The sequence below is a fragment of the Chlamydotis macqueenii genome, unplaced genomic scaffold, assembly GCF_036417535.1.
Source record: "Chlamydotis macqueenii isolate bChlMac1 unplaced genomic scaffold, bChlMac1.mat HAP1_SCAFFOLD_10, whole genome shotgun sequence".
Taxonomy (NCBI): Eukaryota; Metazoa; Chordata; class Aves; order Otidiformes; family Otididae; genus Chlamydotis; species Chlamydotis macqueenii.
This window is the reverse complement of record NW_028238988.1, coordinates 41,215-52,350: the sequence shown is the minus strand read 5'-3', so window position 1 is coordinate 52,350 and position 11,136 is coordinate 41,215. Positions and strand designations below refer to the sequence as shown.

The 11,136-nt window shown below is 68.7% G+C and overlaps 2 protein-coding genes across 3 annotated transcripts; both read right to left on the bottom strand.

The window, feature by feature from the left end:
- Window positions 1–670: 670 nt before the first annotated feature.
- On the bottom strand, window positions 671–5,397 carry LGALS4 (galectin 4). Its single transcript, XM_086771583.1, has 11 exons — window positions 5,326–5,397; window positions 4,554–4,642; window positions 3,339–3,543; window positions 2,187–2,306; window positions 2,046–2,069; window positions 1,886–1,909; window positions 1,767–1,796; window positions 1,642–1,671; window positions 1,432–1,520; window positions 1,175–1,340; window positions 671–822 (listed from the first exon to the last, which is right to left on the bottom strand). Exons 1-11 carry the CDS (start codon window positions 5,368–5,370, stop codon window positions 676–678), a joined length of 969 nt encoding a protein of 322 aa, XP_086627709.1. The 5' UTR covers window positions 5,371–5,397; the 3' UTR covers window positions 671–675.
- A 380-nt stretch (window positions 5,398–5,777) lies between these two features.
- Window positions 5,778–10,735, bottom strand: ECH1 (enoyl-CoA hydratase 1). Of its 2 annotated transcripts, none has more exons than XM_086771578.1 (10): window positions 10,601–10,735; window positions 9,519–9,681; window positions 9,342–9,430; window positions 8,659–8,783; window positions 8,515–8,563; window positions 8,366–8,430; window positions 7,584–7,654; window positions 7,431–7,502; window positions 7,164–7,314; window positions 5,778–5,924 (listed from the first exon to the last, which is right to left on the bottom strand). In XM_086771578.1, the coding sequence occupies exons 1-10, from the start codon at window positions 10,641–10,643 to the stop codon at window positions 5,820–5,822; spliced, it is 933 nt and encodes a 310-aa protein (XP_086627704.1). In that variant the 5' UTR covers window positions 10,644–10,735; the 3' UTR covers window positions 5,778–5,819. The 2 variants fall into 2 exon arrangements, with proteins under 2 accessions (XP_086627704.1, XP_086627705.1); XM_086771579.1 differs by having other exon boundaries at window positions 9,519–9,709; window positions 10,601–10,669.
- Between the last annotated feature and the right edge of the window lie 401 nt (window positions 10,736–11,136).

Here is an 11,136-nt window from a genome sequence, read left to right as displayed (position 1 = left end):
GATAGTGGTAGAACTAGGCACCAGTTACGCAGCTGGGGCCTTGAGCCGTCGCTTTCAAGCCAGAAGATTTAAGGGCAAGGCGACCTTGTTCTCAGAACTATATATGGAGATTTCAAGGAGGGGTTCAACCGACAAATTTGAGGAGGGGGTGTCCTGACGACCACCGATACCACCAGAAGACCCCTGACTCAAATTACTGAGCATGCGCAAATGGGAGGAGATGTATTATAATGATTTCTCGGAAAGTTGATGTTTATGCGTGACATTTCTCGTAAATCTATTGAATATGTATATCAAATGTGTATTTAACTGTGCTATTGGATGAGACAGGCACGCACGCTAGGTGGAGCGATCCCCCGTGCGCCCAGCGCTGCAATAAAGAAGTGCCTGCTTCTTAACTTCTCATTGCTGTTAAGGAGTTTTATTCCGGATTTCGGTAACAGGACCATGGGGCTGGTGGCGGCGGGGGGGACAAGTTTGGGGACAGCAGCGCCCCGGGGAGCGAAGGGACCCCACCCGGGGGGGGTGCAGGCTGGGGGGGGTGGGGTCTGTGGGGCAACGACAGGAGGCACACGTGCGAGAACGGCTTTATTGGAGCGGGTGCCGCGCGGCGACGGGGGCACCGGGGGTCCCGGCCGGTGGCCACGGGGCACGCTAGGAGCCCGGCCGTGGGGCTCAGAAGTGGACGTAGGAGAGGACGACGTCGCCCTCCACCTCCAGCGTGTCGACGTGGGGGCCGGGGGGCAGGCGGTGGGAGAAGTCGCAGAGGGGCTGCCCCTGGGCGAAGACCTTGAAGCGATGGTTCCCACAGCGGATGGAGAGCTGGGGGGCGGGGGGAGAAGCGGGGGGGGGGGGGGGTCGGCGGGCGCGGGGCTGGGGCACCCCTGTGCGAGCGCGGCTCGCCCTCGTGCAGCGCGACCCCTCGGGTAAGCAACGCCCGCCCTCGTGCGGCACAACCCCTCGTGCAGCTCCCGCCCTCGTGCGGCACAACCCCTCGTGCAAAGCCCACCCTCGTGCAAAGCCCACTCTCGTGCAACGCCAACCCCTCGTGCAAAGCCCACCCTCGTGCGACGCGACCCCCCCCCCTCCCCCGAGCAGCTCCCACCCGTGTGCAAAGCCCGTCCTCGTGCGACGCGACCCCCGCCCCGTGCAAGCCGCGCCCCCGCGCACTCACGTCGAAGTAGCAGCCGCGCTGGAGGGGGTTGTGGGGCAGCTCGCGCTCCTCGGCCCCCCAGGCGCCCCCCACCAGGCTGTTGCGCACCACCGCCCCCTCGCCCAGGCGCGGGTTGAAGTGCAGGAGGATGTCCCCCCCCGCGCCCGCCCGCAGGTTGATGTGGAACCTTGGGGGGGGGGGCGGTGACATTGGGAGGGAGGGGGTCAGGGTGCGCTGGGGACCCCTTCCCCTCCCCTCCCGCCCCCCTCCCCAAATACCTCTCGGCGTCGGGGGGGATGAAGCCTTTCACCACGATGGTTTTCTTGGGGATCAGCCCCCCCGGGATGGTGGCCACGAAGGGGACGGGCTGCGGGGGGACAGGGAGGGGGCTGGCGGGGGGACACGACCCCCCCCCCCCCAGGACCCCCCCGGAGACCCCCATAGCCACCCTGTCCCCCCCCCCAGAACCGGGGTGCGTCCCCACTCACCGGGTGGAGGGTGGGCGGCTGCATCATCACCTGCGGAGAAGGCGGGGGGGGGTTAGTGGGGGGGTTTGGGGACACCCTGGAGCGGGGGTCCCGGTGTGCCCCCCCCCCCCCACCCCGGCACTCACCGGCAGGTTGGTCTGCAGGTAGGGAATGGTCTGCGGCACATCCTGGGGGGGAGAGCAGAAAAATGGGTGAGGGAGGGTCACCAAAACACCCCCAAAACACCCCCCACCCCAGCACTCACCTGCATGGGCGGGGGACACATCCCCTGCGGAGAGAGGGGGTCAGCGGTGAGGATTTGGGGGTGGGGGGGTCCCCCAGTGCCTGGATCCTTTGCAGGGAGATGGGGACCCCCCCAAAAGCCTCCCAAGCCCCCCCCACCCAAAGCCCCCCCCCAGCCTCACCTGCATGGGCGGGGGGTACATCCCCTGCGGAAAGAGGGGGGCAGAGGTGAGGATTTGGGGGGGGTCCCTGGGTGGGGATGGAGGGACGCGGGGGGGGTTTGGGGGTTCGGGGGGGGGGGGGGGGGTCCCGGCCGCCCTCACCCTCCCGCCCAGGACGGTGACGGCGTGCAGCTCCAGGTCCCCGTCCACGGTGACGGCCGCCACCAGCTCGGCCGGCAGCCGGTGCAGGAATTCCTCGAAGGGGCTGCCGTTCACCAGGATCTGGGGGGGCGGGGGGTCAGGGGGGAGGGCCGAGACCCGCACGCTCCCGGGTTCCAACGTACCCCCCCCTTACAGACCCTGTGTCCCCCGCGAGCACCTACATCCCTTTTTGGGGACCTGATATCCCCCCTATGGGACCCCACACCCCCCTTGTGTGCCCGTGTATCCCCCTTTGGAGCCCCCAAATCCACCCGGGAGCCCTTACAGCCCCCTTGGGGACCCCATATACCCCCTTGGGGACCCCAAATACCCCCTGAGAGTTCTTAGACCCCCTAGGAGCCCCATGTATCACCTTTGGGGCCCCATATACCCCCCTATGGGACCCTATAGACCCCCTTTGGGACCCCATATCCTCCCTTTGGGACCCAATAGACCCCCTGAGAGCCCCTACATCCCCCTTTGGGACCCTACAGACCCCCTGTGAGCCGTTATATCCCCTTTGGGACCCCATATCCCCCCTTTGGGACCCTATAGACCCCCTGCGAGCCCTTACATCCCCCTTTGGGACCCCATATCCCCCCTTTGGGACCCTATAGACCCCTTTTGGGACCCTATAGACCCCCGTGAGCCCTTACATCCCCTTTGGGACCCTATAGACCCCCCTTTGGGACCCTATAGACCCCCGTGAGCCCTTACATCCCCTTTGGGACCCCATATGCCCCTTTGGGACCCTATAGACCCCCTTTGGGACCCTATAGACCCCCGTGAGCCCTTACATCCCCTTTGGGACCCCATATCCTCCCTTTGGGACCCTATAGACCCCCGTGAGCCCTTACATCCCCTTTGGGACCCTATAGACCCCCTTTGGGACCCCATATCCCTCTTTTGAGACCCTGCGTACCCCCTGTGAGCCCCTATACCCCCTTTGGAACCCCCATACCCCCTACAAGACCCCAAATACCCCTGTGACCCTTTATACCCCCTCCCCCCCATCAGGCCGCATTCCCCTCTCTGGGATCCCTTTTCCCCTCTTTGGGACCCCACAGCCCCCCCTGCCCCGGTGACCCCGCCCCCCCCCCCCAGGCCCCGCACCCGGTAGCCATGTGGGGTGACGGCGATGACGATCTCAAAGGGCATCCCGCAGGCGAAGGGCCAGAGGTCCCGGCGCTGCTCCTGCTCCCAGCACCCGGCGCGGCGGCTGTTCAGCACCGCCTGGCCCTCGCCCCCGAAGCGGGGGTTGAGGTGCAGGGCCAGGTCGGCCCCCTCCTCCGGGCCGCAGGCCAGGTTCACCCGGAACCTGCAACGGGGCCCACGGCCACGCCGGCGTCCTGCTCCAGCCCTCCCTCCGGCTGGCTGGTCCTCCATCCATCCCTCCCTCCATCCGTCCATCTATCCATCCGTCCATCTGTCCACCCATCCCTCCCTCCATCCATCCCTCCATCCACCCATCCATCCATCCATCTGTCCACCCACCCATCCATCCCTTCCTCCATCCACCCATCAATCCATCCGTCCATCCCTCCCTCGATCCCTCCATCCATCTGTCCATCCCTCCCTCCATCCGTCCATCTGTCCACCCATCCATTCATCCATCCCTCCATCCACCCATCCATCCGTCCATCCATCCCTCCATCCCTCCATCCCTCCCTCCATCCCTCCCTCCCTCCATCCATCCTTCCATCCCTCCATCCCTCCCTCCCTCCATCCATCCCTCCCTCCCTCCCTCCATTCATCCATCTGTCCCTCCCTCCATCCGCCGGTCCATCCGTCCCTGCATCCCGCTCGCCAGGCTCACCCCAAACCCAGGGGGATGCGCAGTGCCCCCTCCCCGTCTGCCCCCCCCGCCCCGGGCTGTGCCTGTGTGTCCCCCGTGTCCCTCGTGCCCCCCAACATCCCCCTCGTGCCCCCCCCATATCCACCCAATCCCCCATCTCCTCCTGTGTCCCCTCTGTGTCCTCCCATGTCCCCTGTGCCCCCCCATGTCCCCCTTGTGTCCCCCCCACGTCCCCGTGTCCCCCGTTTCCCCCCATGTCCCCCAAATCCCCCTATGTCCCCCTCATGTCCGCTCACGTCCCCCAAATCCCCCATCTCCTCCCATGTCCCCTGTGCCCCCCCACGGCCCCTGTGTCCCTCCTGTGTCCCCCCATGTCCCCCAAATCCCCCCACGTCCCCCCATCTCCCCCAAATCCCCCATCTCCCCCTGTCGTCCCCCCCATGTCATCCATCTCCCCTCGCGCCCCCCCCCATGCCCCCAACGTGCATCCCGGGATCCAGCAGCCCCCCCTCGCCCCCCCGGGGCCCCCGAACCTGTCAGCGTGGGGCTGCACCACCCCCTGCACGTAGATGGCCATGCCGGGCCACAGCCCCCCCACCACGGGGGCCACGTAGGGCAGGGGCTGGGGGGGGCGCACAAGGTCAGCGGGGACCCCAGTCTGTCCTGGGCAAGGGACAGGGACCCCCGGGACCCCATTCTGGGGGGAAACAGGGACCCTGGGACCCCATTTTGGGAGGAGTGACAGGGACCCCCAGGACCATAACCCCTGTGTCCCCATCCCAGAGCGGGGGTGACGGGGACCCCCGGGACCCCTGAGACCTCATTTTGGGGGATAACAGGGACCCCCAGCACCCCTGGGACACCATCTGGGGGGGTGACAGGGACCCCCAAGGCCCTGACTTCCAGGTTCTCATCCCAGGGGGTGACGGGGACCCCCGGGACCCCTGAGACTTCATTTTGGGAGATAACAGGTACCCCCAGCACCCCCGGGACACCATCCAGGGGGTGATGGGGACCCCCGGGACCCCTGAGACCTCATTTTGGGGGACAACAGGGACCCCCACAACCCCTGGGACACCATCCAGGGGGTGTCGGGGACCCCCAGGACCCCTGGGACCCCATCTTGGGCAGTGACGGGGACCCCCAGGACCCTGACTTCTGGGTTCTCATCCTGGGGGGGGGGTGACAAAGACTCCTGGGACCCCTGGGACCCCTGAGACCTAATTTTGGGGGACAACAGTGACCCCCAGCACCCCTGGGACCCTGTTCTGGGGGGCTGTCGGGATCCCCGGGGCCAATACCGACCGGGTTGTAGGCGGGCTGGTAGCCGGGCGCGGGGACGAAAGCCATGGCGGCGGCGATGATGACGACGGCGAGGGTGACGCCGAGCCCGCGGCGCCGCCGGGACCTTTATGCCCCAAACGCCGGGTGCTGCCCCCCACCCCACCCCGCCCCGCCCCCTGGGTCGCTGCCCAGGGCGGGGTCCGGACTTTGAACCCCCTCCGGATGCGGGGTGGGGGACGGGGACCCGCCCGGGGTGGCAACGCCCCGGACTCTGCCCCGGGGCCCGGGGGGGGCCAGGCGTCCCGCTGCCGGACGGGGCCCGGATGGGGAGGGGGGCACGCGGGCCTCGGTCCCAATTTCAGCCCCGGGGCACCTCGGGGTCCCCGCTGCCGAGCCCCGGGGACACGGGGTCCCCTCCGTCCCCACCACAGCAGCCCCCCAGACGCAGGGCAGGGACGAGGCGGGACAGGGGACGCAGGGACGGGCGGGTTTATTTCGGGGGGGGCGCGGTGGCCCTACAGCTTGGAGAAGGGGATGTCCTCGGGCCCCTTCTTCTCCGCGGCCGCCTGCACCGACTTGAGGATGTCCTCGGTCTGCAGCATGCTCATGTTCCAGGTGGCCTGCGGGCGGCACGGGGACCGGGACAGGGCGCTTTTGGGGAGGGGAACGGGGACGGGATGCCCTCGGGGGCAGGGGCAGGGAGAGGATGCCCGCAGAAACGGGGACGGGGACAGGGATGGGATGCCCCCAGGGACAGAGATGGGACACCCTTGGGGACACGGAACCATCAGGGTTGGGGACGGGACGCCCCCGGGGATGGGGACAGGGACGGGACACCCTTGGGGACACGAAAACCTCAGGGTTGGGGATGGGACGCCCTTGGAGTTGGGGACGGGACACCCCCGGGGTCTGGAACAAGGATGGGACACCCTTGGGGACAGGGATGGGACACCCTTGGGGACAGGACACCCTCAGGGTTTGGAACGGGATGCCCCCAGGGATGGGGACAGGGACGGGACACCCTCGGGGTTTGGGACAGGGACGGGACACCCCCAGGGATGGGGACAGGGATGGGACACACTCGGGGTTTGGGACAGGGATGGGACACCCCCAGGGATGGGGACAGGGATGGGACACACTCGGGGTTTGGGATGGGACGTCCTCAGGGTCTGGGACAGGGATGGGACACCCTTGGGGACAGGGACGGGCACAAGCACAGCAACGGCACAGAGACGGGGACGTCGGGGAGCAGGCACGGCATTTTGGGACGGGGGCACGGCATTTTGGGACAGGGGGCACAGCGTTTTGGGGATGGGGGGCACGGCGTTTCGGGGACAGGGGCACGGTGTTTCGGGGCCGGGGATGGGGCATTTTGAGGACGGGGCATTTTGGGGCTGGGACACGGTGTTTTGGGGACAGGGGCACGGCGTCTTGGGGCCGGGGCATTTTGGGGCCAGGGCGTTTTGGGGCCGGGGGACACGTTGTTTTGGGGTGGGGAAGTTTTGGGGCTGGGGCGTTTCGGGGCTGGAGGACATGGCGTTTTGGGGCCGGGGCGTTTCGGGGCCGGAAGACGCGGCGTTTCGGGGCTGGGGCATTTTGGGGCCAGGGGACATGGTGTTTCGGGGCCAGGGCATTTTGGGGCCCGGGCATTTCGGGGCTGGGGGACGCGGCGTTTCGGGGCTGGGGCGTTTTGGGGCCAGGGGCATTTTGGGGCCAGGGGACACAGTGTTTTGGGGAGGGGGCGTTTTGGGGCCAGAGGCGTTTTGGGGCCAGAGGCGTTTCGGGGCCAGGGCCTTTTGGGGCCGGGGGACACGGTGTTTTGGGGCTGGGATCACGGCGTTTCAGGGCGGGGGTCTCACCACGTAGCACAGGCCGTCGGGGACGGGGTGGTCCCGCGCGTAGAGCAGGTTCACCTTGGTGCCCTGCACGGCCACGGGGCTTCGGGCCGCGATGGCGCCAGCCACATCCCGCGCGCCGCGCAGCAGCGACTCCGTGTTGGGGAAGACGCGGCTGCGGGGGCGAGAGGGGGTGGGGGGGGACACGCCTCCCCCATGGTGACGGGGGGGGGACGGGGACGCCGCCACGAGCAGGGGTCCCGCGCGGGGAGGGGAGGGGGCGCGCCGTACCTCACCAAGCCGCAGCTCTGTGCCTCGGGGGCCATCATCTTGCGTGCGGTGAAGGCCAGCTCGTTGACCAGGCTGTTTTTGGGGGGGGGGGGGGGTGAGGCGGGGTCCCCTCCCCTGCCAGCAGCACCCCCGGTGTCCCCCCCCACCACCCACCTCTGGCTGCCCACGATCTTCGGGAGGCGCTGCAGGGTGCCCACGTCGGCCGCCAGCCCGATGTCCACCTCCTGCGGGCACGGGGACGGGTGAGGGGACGCGGGGGTGGCCAAGGGGCCCCGGGGACGTCCGAGGGGTCCCGGGGACGCCCAAAAGGTCACAGGAGGAGCCACGGGGACACCCAAGGTCCCAGCGGGGTATCTGAGGGGTCTTGGGGACACCCGAGGAGCCACCGGGACGTCTGAGGGGTCTTGGGGACATCTGGGGCTTCTCAGGGACATCTGGGGTTCCTCAGGGACATCTGGGGCTTCTCGGGGACATCTGAGGGGTCTTGGGGACACCTGGGGTTCCTCAGGGACATCTGAGGGGTCTTGGGGACACCTGAGGAGCCACTGGGACACCTGAGGGGTCTTTGGGACATCCAAGGAGCCACCGGGACGTCTGAGGGGTCTTGGGGACATCTGGGGCTCCTCAGAGACATCTGAGGGGTCTTGGGGACACCTGAGGGGTCTTGGGGACACCTGAGGAGCCAGCAGGACATCTGGGGGGTCTTGGGGACATCTGGGGCTCCTCAGGGACATCTGAGGGGTCTTGGGAACACCCAAGGAGCCACCGGGACGTCTGAGGGGTCTTGGGGACATCTGAGGGGTCTTGGGGACATCCAAGGAGCCACCAGCACGCCTGAGGGGTCTTGGGGACACCTGAGGGGTTTTGGGGACACCTGAGGAGCCAGCGGGACGTCCGGGGGGTGCGGGGGACGCCGCGGGCGCCCGCTCACCTACCTTCACCTGGAACCATGCGTCCTGTGAGCAGTAACGAATGTCGCACGCCGCGACGAGATCCACGCCTGCGGGGAGAAGCCCCCTGAGCGGGTGGAGGGGCGGGACCCCCGCTCGTCTCCCACCCCCTCGGGGCCGTGGTGCCGGCTCACCCGCGCCGACGCAGGCGCCGTGCACCGCCGCGATCACCGGCTTGGGGCACTGCGGGAGAGAGGGGCGTGAGGGGGCGCGGGGTGGGGTGTGGGGGGGGGGGGCGCGCGGCGCCCCCCCCATCCCGTCCTGCGGGGCCGTCCCACCTGCTCCAGCGCCGAGAAGCTCTCCTGGTAGGCACGGATCTTGCGCCGCAGGTTCCACGCCCGCCGCGCCGCGTCCTCGCCTGCCGTCGCCAGGAACTCACCGCCCATCTCCGCCAGGTCAATCCCTGCGGGGGCACAGGCACCCCAAACCCCCCCGGCTGGGGTAAACGCACCCCAAATCCCTCCCAGTTGGGGCAAAGGCACCCCAAACCCCCCCGGCTGGGGGAAACACACCCCAAATCCCTCCCAGTTGGGTAAACGCACCGCAAATCCCTCCCAGTTGGTGGAAACACACCCCAAATCCCACCAGTTGGGGGAAACGCACCCCCAACCCCCCCGGCTGAGAGAAACGCACCCCAAACCCCTCGCAGTTGGGGTACAAGCACCCCAAATCCCCCCCAGTTGGATAAATGCACCCCAAACCCCCCTGGCTGGGGCACAGGCACCCCAAATCCCTCCCAGTTGGGGGAAACGCACCCCAAATCCCCCCAGCTGGGGTATGGGCACCCCAAATCCCTCCCAGTTGGGTAAACGCACCCCAAATCCCCCCCAGTTGGGGTAAATGCACCCCAAATCCCTCCCAGTTGGGGCACAGGCACCTCCCAGCTCTCCTAAAATGAGCCCGCGATCCCCCCGCAGCCCCCCCCAAACCCAGCAGGGGTCCCGGGGAGGGCGACGCGCACCCGCCGTGAAGACCTTCCCGGCGCCCGAGACGATGACGGCGCGGCAGTCGGGGTCCTGGCCGATCTCCCGGAAGCACTCCACCATCTCCCTGCGGGACGGGGGGCGACTGGGAGGACCGGGAGGGCGGGGCGGGGGTCCGGGGGGGGTCCCTGCGCCCCCCCACCCCGCCCCGTTACCTCCAAAAGGCGGCGTTCATGGCGTTCCTCTTGTCGGGGCGGTGCAGCTGCACGTGCAGGACGTGGGCGCGCGGCGCCGTCACCCGCAGCGTCTCGAAGGCGCGGCCGGGCCAAGGGCGCTCCGCCGCCTCCGCCGACATCGCCCGGGCCGGCAACTGCCACGCTGCGGCACGCGGCCCGTCACCGGGGCGCTGGCACCCGCCGGGGAGGGACTGGGACCCACTGGGAGGGATTGGGAGCCACTGGGAAGGGACTGGGACCCATTACAGTAAGGGTTGGGGGCACTGGGACACACTGGGGAGGGACTGGGAGGCACTGGGACACACTGGGGAAGGACTGGGACCCGCCGGGAGGGACTGGGACCCGCTGGGAGGGACTGGGAGGCACTGGGGAGGGACTGGGACCCGCCGGGGAGGGACTGGGAGATGTTACAGAAGGGCTGGGGGCACTGGGACTCACTGGGAAGGGACTGGGACCCACTGGGCTGGGACTGGGTCCCATTACAGTAAGGTTGGGGACACTGGGACTCACTGGGGAGGGACTGGGACCCATTACAGAAGAGTTGGGTGCACTGGGACGCGCTGGGACACACTGGGACGGACCCCCGGCCGGGGCCTCCCGGGGCTGGTGACTCCTTGGCGCCGGGCGGGGACGGTCAGGGGCGGGGAGGGGCCCGGGGGTGTTGGGGGGGGCAATGGGGGGGTCGGGGGGGCTCTGGGCCAACATAGGGGGCTCCGGGGGGAGCACAGGAGGGTTTGGGGGGGTCCCGGGGCCATACGAGAGTGGGGGGGTCACAGAAGGGTTTGGGGGGGTCCCGGGGCCATGTAGGGGTGGGGGGGGTACAGGAGAGTTTGGGGGGGTCCGGGTGGTTTGAGGGGGGTCACAGAAGGGTTTGGAGGGGTCCCGGGGCCATGTGGGGGTGGGGGGGGGCGCGGGGGTTCCTGGCAGGCGGGAGGGACCCCAGGGGTCAGGGCAGGGAGCCCAGAAAAGGGGCCTGGGGGGGTTCGGGAGGCCAGCGGGGGGGCGAGGTTCGGCTGGGGGGGGCACAGGGGGGTGAGGTTGAGCCCCCCCCCCGCACTCACGTCTCGCCAGCAGCCCCCGCAGCCCCGCAGCCACCCCCGCCATCGGGTCCTCCAAGGGCGGGGGGGGGGGCCAGCGAGAGCGGCGGCCAGGGCGCCGCCCCTTCCCGCCACGTGACGCGGCGGCCTCCGGTCCACCGCCCTACCGAGGCGGAAGCGACCCATTGGCCGCTTCCCTACCGAGGCGGAAGTAACGCCCTCGGCTCCGCCCCACCGAGGCGGACGTGACCCCCTTGCCTCCGCCCTACGGACGCAGAGAGACGCCAGTGGCTGCTCCCTACCGAGGCGGAAGTGACCCCTTGCCTCCGCCCCACCGAGGAAGACGCTGGTCCTGGGGGGCGGTTTAAGCCCCGCCCCCCCGCCCTCCCCCCACCCCGCCCTTGCCCAATAACGCCCCAAATCACCCCAAACGCCGGGAGTGTTTTCCAAAGGAGTTTATTGAAAGGCGCAAGGCGGGGGGGGGGCCAGCACGTGGACAATCGTTCTCCTTAAAAATGGGGAGGAGGGGCGAAAGGGCATGGGGCAGTCACTACCGAATG